Raw genomic sequence first — 13,687 nt, 5'->3', positions numbered from 1 at the left:
AATCATGATAGGTACATGATTTAAATGAACAAAGTGGATGCATCAAGTAATGATGATAAATATAATTAATTGCCATGGTAAATATACTTAATAGACATGGTAAATATAATTAATTGCCATAGTAAATATAATTAATTGCCATGGTAAATATAATTAATTGCCATAGTAAATATAATTAATTGCCATGGTAAATATAATTAATTGCCATGGTAAATAGAATTTACCTTACTGAATTTTTATGAAACAGAGGCTTGTAATGTCCTAAATAAACTCATTTTAAAACGAATTATTTTGTTGTCAAATACAATTAAGACGAAATTGAATAATTTTAAATGCTGCATTCGAGAGACATTCTCAAATGGCATAAGCCATAACCCATATCAATAATATTAATCACTTAAAACGCGTCTTTTGAAAATATCTATAGCATCAAATGCCTTATACGAATATGAGTGCAGTAAGCACTATCCATTAACGTATGAAATAGTTAAGTAATCAAAACCTAGTAAAATTGCTAAGGGAATCGCTAAACCAAAACCCACCTACAACAGTTACTAAAGGATATTCATAAGCAGTCTCTAACGCTGGAAGTACAGTACTTTGTACAGGGGGAGATATTGTTATGCTAATTATAGTAAATAATACAATACAAGAAAGTGAAATAAGGAAATATCGAAAGAGACAAAAGAACACGAACATAACAAAACAAATTTCCTTACAAGAAGAAGGATATTGAATGCTTTCAAATATATGCATAGTAAGGAAAATTGAAATAAGTTCATGTACGGAATTGTAAATCCAAGGATGGTCCATGATATATATTAAAAATTTCTAATGAATATCATGTAATTTCAGTTCATGAAGAACATGCTAAAGAAGATTCATTAAGTTGCATGAAATGAGATATAATGATAAGAAAACAAAATTTTGCATTCTTCATACAAAAAAAAAAAACAAATTGATAATTGTTTAAAATAGAGATTAAACGCTTACTTCCTACTTTGCAACAGCAAATTTTGCAAACAGAGCTGCATCGGGGTAAGTACGGATTATTTAAAAGATGTTTGTACTTTTGTAGCAACTATGGCTTTTGTAATAAATTGTTTTTACACTATGTTCCATATTATATTATATTATATTATATTATATTATATTATATTATATTATATTATATTATATTATATTATACTATATTATATTATATTATATTATATGACAGTTTTTTCTGTCTACTTTCAAAGCTTAAGGAGGCTATTTATGTACTTTCTTTGTAAATATCAGTTTCTTTTGTATCATTCGAATCTGTTCTAACTTTTCTGCATATTCTGATATAGAATAATCTCTGAATAATACATTTAATATCTTTCAATCTGTTTGCTTTATATTCCTGTTCACGGTTTGCGAATGTATTTAAGTAACAAATGAATATTTTTAGTTTATAGCCAATGGATTTAATAATAATTGGGTTTTAATTCTGATATTCCATTTCATATTTTTATGACGTGTAATCGTATTGTTTTGATTGGGTTTCATTATTTCATAGTGAACTTTAGCTTTCAAGATTCATTCACCTATATATTGAATTCTGAAGAGATAATGAAACTAATTACAAAACATAAACTGAGTTGAATTGTTTTGAATCAACAAAGTTGAATTACATATTATTAATGAAACTGAACCGCATAGCACGCTTGAAAGAGACATTTTCGTATTTATGGGGATACAAATATAAGATGAGCTGAGTTGTCAAGTATCAAGTTGAATTATAACGAAAAAACAACGTTGAATTACATAGTATCAACAAACTTGAATTCCATGGCAACGAAATTAAAATAAGGAGTAAGAACAAACTTGAATTGCATGGATTAATTATGTTGGATTACATAATAACACTTCTCAAAGAAATATGTATTATAATAATATAAGCATATCTTAAAGTTTGTTATAACATTCGGTATAAACATTACAATTGAAATTAATCTGATTAAAGCAACAATGCTTAGCATAGCAATTAGAACATGCATTAACCTACGTATATTGTGTAACAACCAATGTAGATGGTATATAACAACACAGAAAAATCAAATTTTATGTTGCTTGGATATAACTCTCAACTGATATGATTTTACATCGTCGTAAAGATATCTAATAGATTTACCTTAATTCTGTCCAGAATTTCAGACATGCTGACCACTTTTCAAAGCAGTTTTGCACATTTAGATTTAGATTGGTTCAAGTATAGCTAGTTTCTTATTGGAAGGATGACTAATTGCTTATTTTCTTGAGAATAACACAAATTGAAAGGTGTTAATACAGAGAATAATGTTGCATCTATCGTATTAACGCTTATTTTCTTGAGAATAACACACAAAATGAAAGGTGTTAATACAGAGAATAAGATTTTATCTATCATATTAACGCTTCTATATTCGATCAGTATTAATAACACATGTTTCTTGAAATTTCTTCTTTCAACAATGCTATTCTTAAATAACCAAATATCTCAATTTTGGGACATTGTTTGTCACGTCACATTTTACTTGTGTGGGTTTATCTGAGTTAGCAAAAAAGCTAGCTTATCACTAGTTGTTTGCTTCCTCTAAAGAACTTATCATAGAACTGAGAGAGAGAGAGAGAGAGAGAGAGAGAGAGAGAGAGAAAGAGAGAGAGGTTTCATGTCTCTATACCAGCATATCTCATTAGATTCCCGATCTTTCCAGTGCATAACCCAACATTCTACATGTATGCACCTTATATAAACCGCATACAGTAAATGAATTCAACCGAATAGTATCCACTACGCTAAATTAATTTACCGTTTTCACAGTTGGGTCCAGTATAGCGTCTGGTGCAGTTGCAGTTGTAACGGTTGATCATCTCTATGCACGTGCCACCATTTTGACAGGGATTGCTAGCGCACTCGGGAATATCTTTAAATTCAAATAAATAAATAACGAACGAAATAAAAGAAAGGAAGATGAGAATATTGTTAGGATTTCCTCGTAAGAATTTACGATATTATGTAAATTATCATTTTAGATGTAAAGCCCAATCAATCTTCGCAGACTTACACATTTTGGTAAATGAATTAATATTTATGACCATAAATTATAACATTAAAGAGCGGATCAAAGATATAAATTCAATCGCGGCGGAAACGGTCGATGACGTTATATTCTTTCTACGCTTGAGAATCGTAAAGGAAATTAAGCAAATGTTTCTCAATCAGGAGGACTAATCACAACCGCTCTAAGTCTGTAAATGCTACAATATTTGTACGAGAACGAGACAAAGACTGACGATACATTAAATCAAAGACGTTTATTTATTTCGCGTGCATTCGTAAAAGCGATAGAGGAGGACAGACGGAGAGATAAACATGGATGGATTTTCGTAGCTGATGTGATGTTATACCGTCACAACAAGTCCCTGTTGTTCCAGCGGGACAGTCACAGTGATTATTCCGAATAACTCCTCCATTTTGGCAGATATTATTACAATCTTCACTTTGGAAGCTTGAGTAATAATATCTCGTTCTAGTACCAAGGCCACATGTCGTACTGCACGAGGTCCACGAGGTGAGATACTGACCCAACGCTGAAAAGATAGTTTTCATATTATGTATGTCTTTCTCTGTCTTCTTAAACTGTTTTTCTATTCAAGCCATAACCTAAACTATCAATGTTGGTCACGTGATTAAAAAAGAATCAATAACTTGTATATCTCGTGTGGATCAACAGCAAAGGTTAATACGCAACATTCCTTCTTTTTTTGGGGGGGGGTGGGCACCAGACAGATGCCCCCATCCCCTATTTCCAACAAAAAAAAAAGTGAAAAGAGTTGTATGTGTAAGTGTATCCCCCATGTATGTTGTTTGTTTTATTTTTATAGAAAGAATTTTCAATCAAAATTTTAATTATTTTATATCTTTGATGGGGTATTTATATCTCCTAGTGTTATTTATAGGGGTGTTCATCCGAGCCAAATTTCTTTCACCTAGCCCGAATTCGCTCCCTAGTTCGTGTTTGTGACCTTTGCTAGAGGTCTCCTTTGTCTCGTGTTTGTTATATGTGTATTGTTATGTGTGTGAATACTATATTAGTTTCCGTGCTGAGACAGCATATCAGTCAAATTTCCTCAGTTTGCCTTAGTACTAGTTTTAATTTTTCTTTAATTATATTGTATTAATCGTTTTTAAAAGGGCAAATGAGCGGTGTACTATTTTCAATAGAAAAAAAAAAAGCCTAGTGTTTTATGTGCCGCTCATCGCATAATTTTGAAATGAGGCGGGCTGTACTCGAGTGAGGATCCATACTTTATTTATTTGTCGAATTTCACCTGACTCAAGTTTTGGCCCCCTCAGTTATTTATTGTGGCCAAAATTCCAATTTATATTAGTCAACTATACAGTACGGGACCTGTATAGTTAAGAGAGAGAGAGAGAGAAGCAGAGGTGTTGTGTTTGTTTTTGTGTTTTGCATGTACTAGTGTTCCAATAGGGGATGTTTTTCTTAGACTCTTTTATGGGCCTTTCCATTTCGCGTTGCGCCATGTGATATAGCCCCATGACATCATTACCTCTTACTTTCCCAATACAGATACCCTGTCCTTTTGTATATATAAAGGCAAGGAGAATATTCCCTAAGAATTGTTTGATATTTATATATAAACACATGCAAATTAATAAGTGTTTAACGATATATTAACCACCTCCAAGGACATGAGGGTGGGAACGAGGTCTTAGCCTGCGTTTGCGTTCGTAATGAGCGTTATACCAAGGCCCCTTTCTTACCCCAACTCCCTGTTTGGTATTTTGGTATATAAACACATGCAAATTAATTAGTGTTTTACGGCATAATATATTAATATGTTTTTTGTGTGGGTTTTTTTTTGGGGGGGGGGGGAGTAGCCACCTACCAGGGAGATCGGGGTGGGAACGAGGTCTTAGCCCGCGTTTGCGTTAGCGCTCGTAATGAACGCTATACCAAGGCCCCTTACTCCATGTTTGGCATATAAATCCATTTTATGTTTAATTTTTGAGAGATATCAAGTGATATTTACTGATTTTAATTAGTCCTTAATTTTTGAATGTTAAATAATTCTATCGATTATGATGACCTATGTTAGTTATTTTTTAATAGTTATTACCTGGCCACAGACCATCATTGTTTTTGTAATGTAATCTGTTATCTTAATTTTTTTTTTTTTTTGTCGAAATTCCCGTCCAAATGTAGAATATGTTTCGTTTGATATCTCTCTTTTTTACATAGCTTCATAATCAGTTTAATCCGGTCATCCTTCCTTCTTTCACATTGTGCGATGGCATGATATTTGGTGAAGTTGGATGTTTTACACATGGGACATTTGATTATTGTGCGAATCATCCTTCTTCTCAAGGCAGTCTCGCCTGTTAGTCACGCATTATGCAAATATTTAAATATGAGACTGTATTTTAACTGATCCGATGTTGGCCCAGTGCCTCCACACTCTATTACAATCTATATGGATGTTTTCCTCCTCTACTTTATTTCTTTCATTTTTTGCTTCATATTCCCTAATCCAGTTATATGTCTTAGGTATGTCCTTTTACCAGAGTTCTGTTTTGTCTCTAAACTTGCATAAAAGTTATTTTGATTGTCTGAAATGTCTAGGTACTTCTAACTTTTTGCATAATTTGTTATTTTAATAAATATCTCGCCTGTTCCTTAAGTTGAAGCCGTACCAATATACGTATAGGGCTTCCCATGGACCTTTTTGCATTGTCGGTAGTCTTTTGAATCTGTTTATAATATTTGTATTTTTTTTTAAATGGGGCATGGTAAGGCTAAGTCCCCTTTTGTTCTAGCTCTATATAATGTTGATTTTTGGACGTAATGTGCCTTGAAGTTCCATATATAGTTTATAATTTCCTTATCTATCTTATCTCAATTTTTATTTTCTAAATCTACGGAGATTATTATATAGTTCATGTTAGAGTACATGTATTTTTTTTTTTTTTTTTTTTGCTACTTGTGCACGCTCCATTATGCATAATGGCGTTAGTGCCCAGATTTCGATATTCTCTTTGATTTTTTTAAATATATTTTTGTACTTTTCTCTTTCTTCCTTTGTCTCAAAGAAGATTCCTAAAGCTTTAACAGTTACCTTCATCAAGTGTGGTGGAAAACCGGGGTGGTTTCCCCTCCAGTTCCTTTTTTTAGTATTTCTGTTTTATCATGATTTATTTGCGACCCTGATGCTTTTCCAAATCATTCGTATTCCTTTTGCAGGTGTTTAAAGGAATTTTGGTCTTTTATGAAGTTAGTACAGTCATCGGCATGTTGGAGCATTTTGAAATCCTCTTTCAGATTGGGGATTTTTATACCTTCGATGTTTTTGTTATTCCGTATTTTGATGCTTTGTATTTCAATTGCTATTACGTATAATAGCATAGACAGTGGGCAGCCTTGCCGCACCTATCTTTGAATATCAAATTTATACGTGACAGCGCCGTTTACCTGTACTCTAGCTGTTATTTTAGCATGCAGGATTTTAGTCCAGTTTTGGAAGTTATTTCCAAATCCAAATTTCTCTAATACCTTCTCGGTATAGCTATTTTTCAATCAGTCGAAAGCTTTCTCTTGGTCAAAAAGTACCATAGCACCTTGTTGACCTGTTTCGTTTACATAATCAATTATCGTACTTATATTTAAGATATTATTTTGCACATTTCGTCCCTTCCCCCCCCCCCCACACGACTGGTTTACATTTATGATTTAATTTAGACATAATTTAACTCTATTTCTAACATTGTGCTTAAAATCTTGTAATCTATATTTAGGAGGGAGATGGGCCACATTCTGCTCAAAATCTTAGCACCCAATAATCATGGTCTAACATTGAATGTCATGTCCAATTGACCCCTGTACTAATTACTGCTAGTAGTCCAATTGAAATCCTCGTTATGTATTCTGTACAGTTAAGATTTCTTTTATTGGTTGCATGACTGAGTGTTAGTTAGAATTTTTGCAGTTACGTTGACATTGATTAATCAGGATGTAATTGTGTGCTGCTTCCAGTGACTAGTATGTGGTGGAATGGAATCCCAATTAGGGGTTTATTTTATACTCTCAGTTATTTCATCCGAAAGACTTGTGAATTAGTATGACTATTGGATCAGTAGGATTCAGCAATGTGACAGCTTGTTTACGTTGTGAAGGCGCACAAATTAAAACAGATTTGATAAATTACTCGACTGCTTCTTCACATTCACAAATAGTGTATCTATTCACCTTAAACTTTTACATCCTTTTTCCATGATAAGTAACCAAACGATATAAGTATTACCTATGTCAAGTTCCTCCTACGGTATTATTACTAACACCGGAGAAGGAAGGATATTAAAAAGATTAATTAGCTCCGAGCCCCCAGTCAGCAAGACCGACGGTCTAGGTGTAAAAAAAATTAAAAAAATAATATGGTGAAAGGTATCAAAAATTTAACAAACTATACCACGATATTCAACAATTACAGGACAAATTTTCCACGCAATTTCTTTCAATCAATTCAAAGACCTATTCAAATCGCCAGTTATTTCATCACGCGAAATTAAAGGAAAGAGTGTTTCCTTCCCGTGTCCCTTCTACATTACTCATCTAAAACTTCCGCCTCGTATCCCGATTCGGTACTGCCGGTACCCTTGTTTCAGTTCTCCCGGCCCTGTGCCTTCGCACAACTGCCTATTCTCCCGTGCTCTCCACGTCTACTTCTCCTTATTCTCCCGGCCCTGCACTGCCACGCATCTGTCTATTCTCCCGGCCCTGCGTCTTCGCACAACTGCCAATTCTCTGATGTTCTCCACGTCTTCTTCTCTCTCTAATCTTCGGGTGGCGCCCTTTCCCACCTGGAAAGTTTCATCACAAGCCTTTGTTCCAAATCTCGTCCCAATTTCCAAGAAATTCCTTTTCCTCTCTCTTTTACGAGTGGACAATTTGATTTGGGAGGTACCAGCCAGATCCCACCCACCCCCCATTTTCGAAAAAAATGAGTGTTTTTTATGTGTATTTGTATCCCCCGCAGGTGTGAAAGTTTGTTATCTTTATAAAAAGAATTTAGTTCAAAATTTGTTTATTTATAAATTTTGAGTGGGGTATTTGTTTTTTTGTTCTCTAGTGTTATCTAAGGGGTGGTTCCTCCCAAATAGGTTTTGTTCCTAGTCGGAAACTCCTTTCCCCCTTTGTTTTTGTTTTCTCAGTGACCTTTGCCAGAGGTTGCCTATGTCCTGTGTATATTATATGTGTTCTGCTATATTGTATGTTTTGCTATAGAGTTTGTGTTAGGACGGCAGTGTATCGTATTTCCCCTGTAGTTTTTCCATCCTTTTTAATATTTATTTTTTATATTTATTTTTTTTAAGATCTGTATTTTGGAGAGAAGAAAATTTTGCCCGAGTTTGGCGATGAGATGAGGGTTGCAGTCCGCATTGGCGGCGACATCCTTTTATTGGGTGTCATACCGAATGCTTCTCTTATCCCCCACTCTCATCTCCCTTTTTTCTTCTTTTTTGTTCTTCTTCCAAGTTTTGAATTTTGCCGAGAAAACGGTGCATTAAAACTTTTGATTAAAAAAAAATAGAGCTAATGTCTCATATGGGTGATCATGGTATGTCGTGTTCTCGTTAATCTTTAATATTGGAGTTGGCATAGTCCGAGTAAGGAGCCGCATGTTTTTAATTTGTATATGCTTCCCTTATCTGCGGACCTGCGTCTTCTCCTTTCTTATTTGGAAATTCAGAAATTTCGAAAGAATATTTGAAACCGAGGTTAGTCCCTTTTGGTTATTAGCGATCATTAATGTTCATTATATGTGTTAGGCCCCGTGTACTTGTTTTGTTTGTCCATTTCCGCCCTGTGGGATTTTCCGTCGCTCTTCCGCAGGCCTTTCCACTTCGCGTGGCGGCTTGTGACTTAACCCTGCGGCGTCTGTGAGTCATACTTCTTCCACACGACGTTCCCTGTACCTAGTTTCCCCTTAAAAGTTTGCCATTATTTAGAATATATGTTATTTAAAAAATTACTTATTACATAGGGTTTTTTTTTTTTTTTTTTGTCACTTGGTCACAAGATAACATTGTCGTAATTATGTAAAATTGTTTTATTGTCATACTTTACATCCAAATATAAAATATTTCTGACCTGATATTTATATTTTTTGCCTATTTCCATAATTAGTATTTGCCTATTAGTTTTTGTTTTATCACATTCAGTCATCGCATGGAGTTTGGTGACATTTGCTATTTTGCATAGCGAACATTTTGGTAAAAAATTTATCATACGACGTTTAAAACAGCTTCTTCACCCGTAAGCCAGGCGTCGTGTAAGTATTGGAAGATTAAGCTTTGTGTTTTTATTGACCTTATTTTAGCCCAGTTAGATAAGTCATATCAATATCGTGTGAATGTCCAATTCCTACCTCGTTTTGTGCTTCATGAGTCTTATTTTTTTTTCCACATTTGGGCTTTTTGAGCATTTGTATCATCTATTGGGCTCTCTTGCTCGATTGAAGCCGAAGCAATTTCTGCTTGAGTGGGTCCTAATTGTGCAGCAACTGCTGCAGCGTACGTGCCTGAGACAAGTGGTGTTATGCAATCCCTTGGTGCATGTCCTGCTTTTTTCATCGAGGGCATACCCTTTCTAATTCACACCCTCGATACCATGTTTTGAGAAGGAAACCCAATACATAGAAGAATGTTGTTATATTCACTGAAGTTTCTTTGGGTATCGTAAGAATCCTTACTTCTGTTTTCACTGTTTGGAATCCCCAAACCGTTGCTAATTTTTCAGATCTGACTTGTGTTTTGAATTTATGCTGTATCTTCTTAATCAGAATCTCATTGTCAATTTCTACAGGGAGCCCGGAGATGAAAATTTATCTCACTTTCGGCTCTACCTCCTTTACAATTGATTGGGCATTTACTATAGTAGTCATTAGGCCTTTGACCTCTGTCTCCTCAAATCCTAGTACTGGAGTATCGTATTCTTTTAGAGATCACATATTTGTTCTTACCAGCGTATTGTATACCGTCTATTTTCTCAATCTCTATACCCTTTAACATTAGGGCGATTAGAATGTCCGACTATCGAGGGCAATCATTCACTGCTCCGAAGTCCAACAATTGACACCCGCTAGGGTGCTCCCTATTAGGTACTCTTTTCCTATCTTTCTCTACCCTAACTGCGAAATAATTCTCTAACTTTGCCCCCTTATACATTGTAGTTATGTTACCTTTCCTATGTATAGGTATTGTCAGTTTGAGTCTTGGATTAGTGTGAGTAGAGCTCACCTATATATTACAGTGAGCTTCACTCATTAGGTCGCACTCTACTATTTTCTTGCTACAAAAATATACAAAATACAAGCAAATAGTGTAAATTGAAAAGATAAAGACAAAAATCTAAATTACTCAATGCAAAATACAAAAAGCAAATACAACTTACGAAATGAAATACACAATGAAAAGTGTAGGCCAATTTCATATACCTATCGTGCGCTCTTTACTCCTTGCTTCCTGTGGATTGCTTGGATGACATGGTTGATCAATTTGCTCACGGAGTATCCTGATGTTTCTTTAATCACGTTAATATCTGTACTGATTCTTTGAAAGTGAATGTAATGGGATAATGTCCAGCTGTGTGAGGAACCCACCCAAATGTTTGCATACTGGTGGACTATTTGAAAACTACATAGGGTGGTATCACTGACATGTTATAAGGGTTTTCCGGTCTCTAATCCTAAGCCGACCGGTGACATCGCTGGCTGATTGCAAAACAAATAGAGTTGCTCACCACTGCGGAAAGGTTCTCTTCGAATTAACCGCTAACTTGACTGTGAAGCAATGGCTAAGTCACGCACATATAGTTTCTTTGTTTCAGAAGCCTCCAAAGTCGTAATATTATATAACACGTATTGACATTACCTAAAATACATTGAATTCCGAATTCTTTCCGAATACATGTATAAACATGAAGCAGGAATTGTTTCCAATTTTTCTCACACAATGTGACAACCTACCTGTTTTATTGAAGTACACTCCAAAGGTTAAAACTGTCAAAAGCACCGTCAACTTGACGCCCATCTTGATTAATATACGAAGTGCTCTACCTATAAAAATACATTAAGGTTTTCATGCGATGTTTCGGCAAATTGAGCCAAATATAATTCTAAATTTGCGAATCCATCTTCCCCAATTTTTTTTAGCACAAGACTCGAGATAAAGATAACAAATTTCACGATTTTGTCATATTGTAACTTTGATTACAAAAACAATTGGAATTTTCAAAATTTCAGAATTTTTCTAACCTTGGTTTCTGTACTTTAAAGCATTCGATGACATTCCAATACTGGAATTATCCACTCTAAATTTGAACGTTTGAAAGGCCTGCAAGTTGTTTACACCTTCCACCCAACTTCCCCATCGATTGATGACTCTCATTTGTCATCACTAAAACGGACATTTTCTGATATTCTGGTAAGCAAAGGCACGAAAGAGCGGAAGAAATCCGCATAAACAGAGAGAGAGAGAGAAAGAGAGAGAGAGAGGGGAAGAGAGAGAGATGATGATGATGATGATGATACGAAATGACCTGGAGCATTCATTTTGGTTGCCAACTGATAACAGATTTTTTGTCGGGATTACAAAATGAATAAAAGGTAATAATAACTATAATAAGAATGATAATAATAGTCATTGTATGTATTTTTTTCTGACAACTTGCAAATAGCAAAGGACATGGGCGTGCAATTTGTTCACTGTGTACACATTCTCCTGCTTCACACCCCATCGACTGGTGGACCCTCACATATGATTATTAAAATGGATTTGTTTCTTCTGATATACAGGAGGCGAATACATGGAGAGAGAGAGAGAGAGAGAGAGAGAGAGAGGAAAACGACACAAATTGAAAGGAAGATACAGAGACAGATAGGGAGAAATACCAAGAATATAATACTGAAAAACATACAAACGCAACGGTAGAAAAAAACATCTTACCTTTATCCCGCAGAGTAACCTTTCTGCAGAACACTCGTTTTGTTATCTATATATCGAGTTTAAGATATAATTTCTTGTAAGCCTGGCAACATTAAATCGAGGAAAATATCGGATGATAGCAAATGGTATGGGTCATTCCTTTTTGTTGCCAATCGACAATATTTAATTTATTAGTTTGCAAAGCGGTATGCACCATATTATTATCAATATTGCAAAACTGAATAAAGGGTACGACTTTGTAATAATTGCTATAATAAGAATGACAATAATAATCAATAATCTTTTTTGCATTTCTTCCCCGTATTACTATATTATGTAAATATTACTATATTATGTCAATATTACTATATTTTGTCAATATTACAAAATTGAATAATGGGTAAGACTGTATTAAAAGCTATAATAAGGATGGTGTTGATAATCTTCGTATGCATCTCTTCACCGTATTACTATAGTATGTAATACAAGCTGTAATAAGGATGGTGTCAATGTTACAAAAATGAATAATGGATAAGACTTCGTAATACAAGCTATAATAAAGATAGTTTTGATAATCTTTGTATACATCGCTTCCCAGTATTAATCTGACTTTCAATGTTCTGACAATATCCAACAGTAAAGAAAAGGTGATCTTGATTCCACGTTTACAAGGGCATCGGGAAATTGAACCTAGACCATCATACATTTATATCCAGCATCAACAGCATTGCGCTATCCATGGATCTTGGATATATTTTGCTATCTCTCTGGCACGCAAATGGTGGAAAATGAATGGGGGGAAAAAATTCACCAGAGATTAAACATCTCCTAATGTACGAATTACTTACGCACTAGAAATATTCGACCTTGAAAAAGTAAACAATCAAATTGCCACATAACTCCACTGTCATTGTAAACAGCCACGTGACAAATGCTCGTGTCCTAATAGTTTGTACCCTGTACACAAAATCCATTTGCCTACAAAGAATTTCTTTCTGGTTCGACCTGAACAATTTCTGGACGCTTAACTGCGTGCACGTATGAGTGTGTACGTGTGTGTTGCCACCTACCAACAAGCCCAACTATGTCGGGCTTTTAACCTTGTGATGTGTTTACCTGACCTTAAAACACTTATACAGGGTTGGCTCCTCGACGGCGACTCTGATTTCTATATTTACGGTGAGATTTTATGAAGTTAAGAACCCTTCACTGATTAATAACCTAAAGTGGGGGGTGGGTTTGGGGTATGGGTGGAGTATATTGGTGGAATGCATATGTATTGCAACTTAATAACCAACCTAGCTTGTCAGGAGATTGTAGACTTGTGACGAAGACGTGCCTAGTTTCGAGCTAAACACTAATACATACATACATACATACATACATACATACATACATACGTGCCAATGTACGCACGCATATACATTCGTATCCACCCAGGCCAACCCCAGTCAGCAACCTAGGTGTGTCCTTTTCTCCGGCATGATATAGCCAGTAGTGTGCTAATGTGCCAAGGTAGAAATAAATATGTTAAACTTACATTTTCTGTCAGATTTCTCCACACATTTCTTCATTTTTTACAATTATTGTTATGTAAATCAAGATAAAGCGGACTTCCAGATGGACATTATGAACTACAGGTATCTTTACGTTATACCTATTTTTTGGGTAATTTAATGT

General features: G+C 34.9%; 1 protein-coding gene across 2 annotated transcripts in view; it reads right to left on the bottom strand.

Moving 5' to 3' along the window:
- Positions 1 to 12,919, bottom strand: part of LOC149779792 (aggrecan core protein-like) — a 33,529-nt gene extending 20,610 nt beyond the window's left edge. Inside the window, exons 1-4 of one of the 2 annotated variants that reach the window (XM_089940655.1) lie at positions 12,856 to 12,919; positions 11,050 to 11,139; positions 3,415 to 3,597; positions 2,817 to 2,930 (exon numbers count right to left, since the gene is read on the bottom strand). In XM_089940655.1, the coding sequence (XP_089796781.1) occupies positions 2,817 to 2,930; positions 3,415 to 3,597; positions 11,050 to 11,139; positions 12,856 to 12,904 (436 nt within the window). In that variant the 5' untranslated portion in view covers positions 12,905 to 12,919. Of the gene's footprint in view, positions 1 to 2,816; positions 2,931 to 3,414; positions 3,598 to 11,049; positions 11,140 to 12,028; positions 12,088 to 12,855 lie in introns of those variants that run through there. The other variant, XM_089940656.1, reaches the window with a different exon arrangement.
- Between the last annotated feature and the right edge of the window lie 768 nt (positions 12,920 to 13,687).

This window comes from Sinohyriopsis cumingii, chromosome 17, assembly GCF_028554795.1.
Source record: "Sinohyriopsis cumingii isolate HCF-2022 chromosome 17, ASM2855479v2, whole genome shotgun sequence".
NCBI lineage: Eukaryota > Metazoa > Mollusca > Bivalvia > Unionida > Unionidae > Sinohyriopsis > Sinohyriopsis cumingii.
This window is presented reverse-complemented; position numbering and strand designations above follow the sequence as displayed.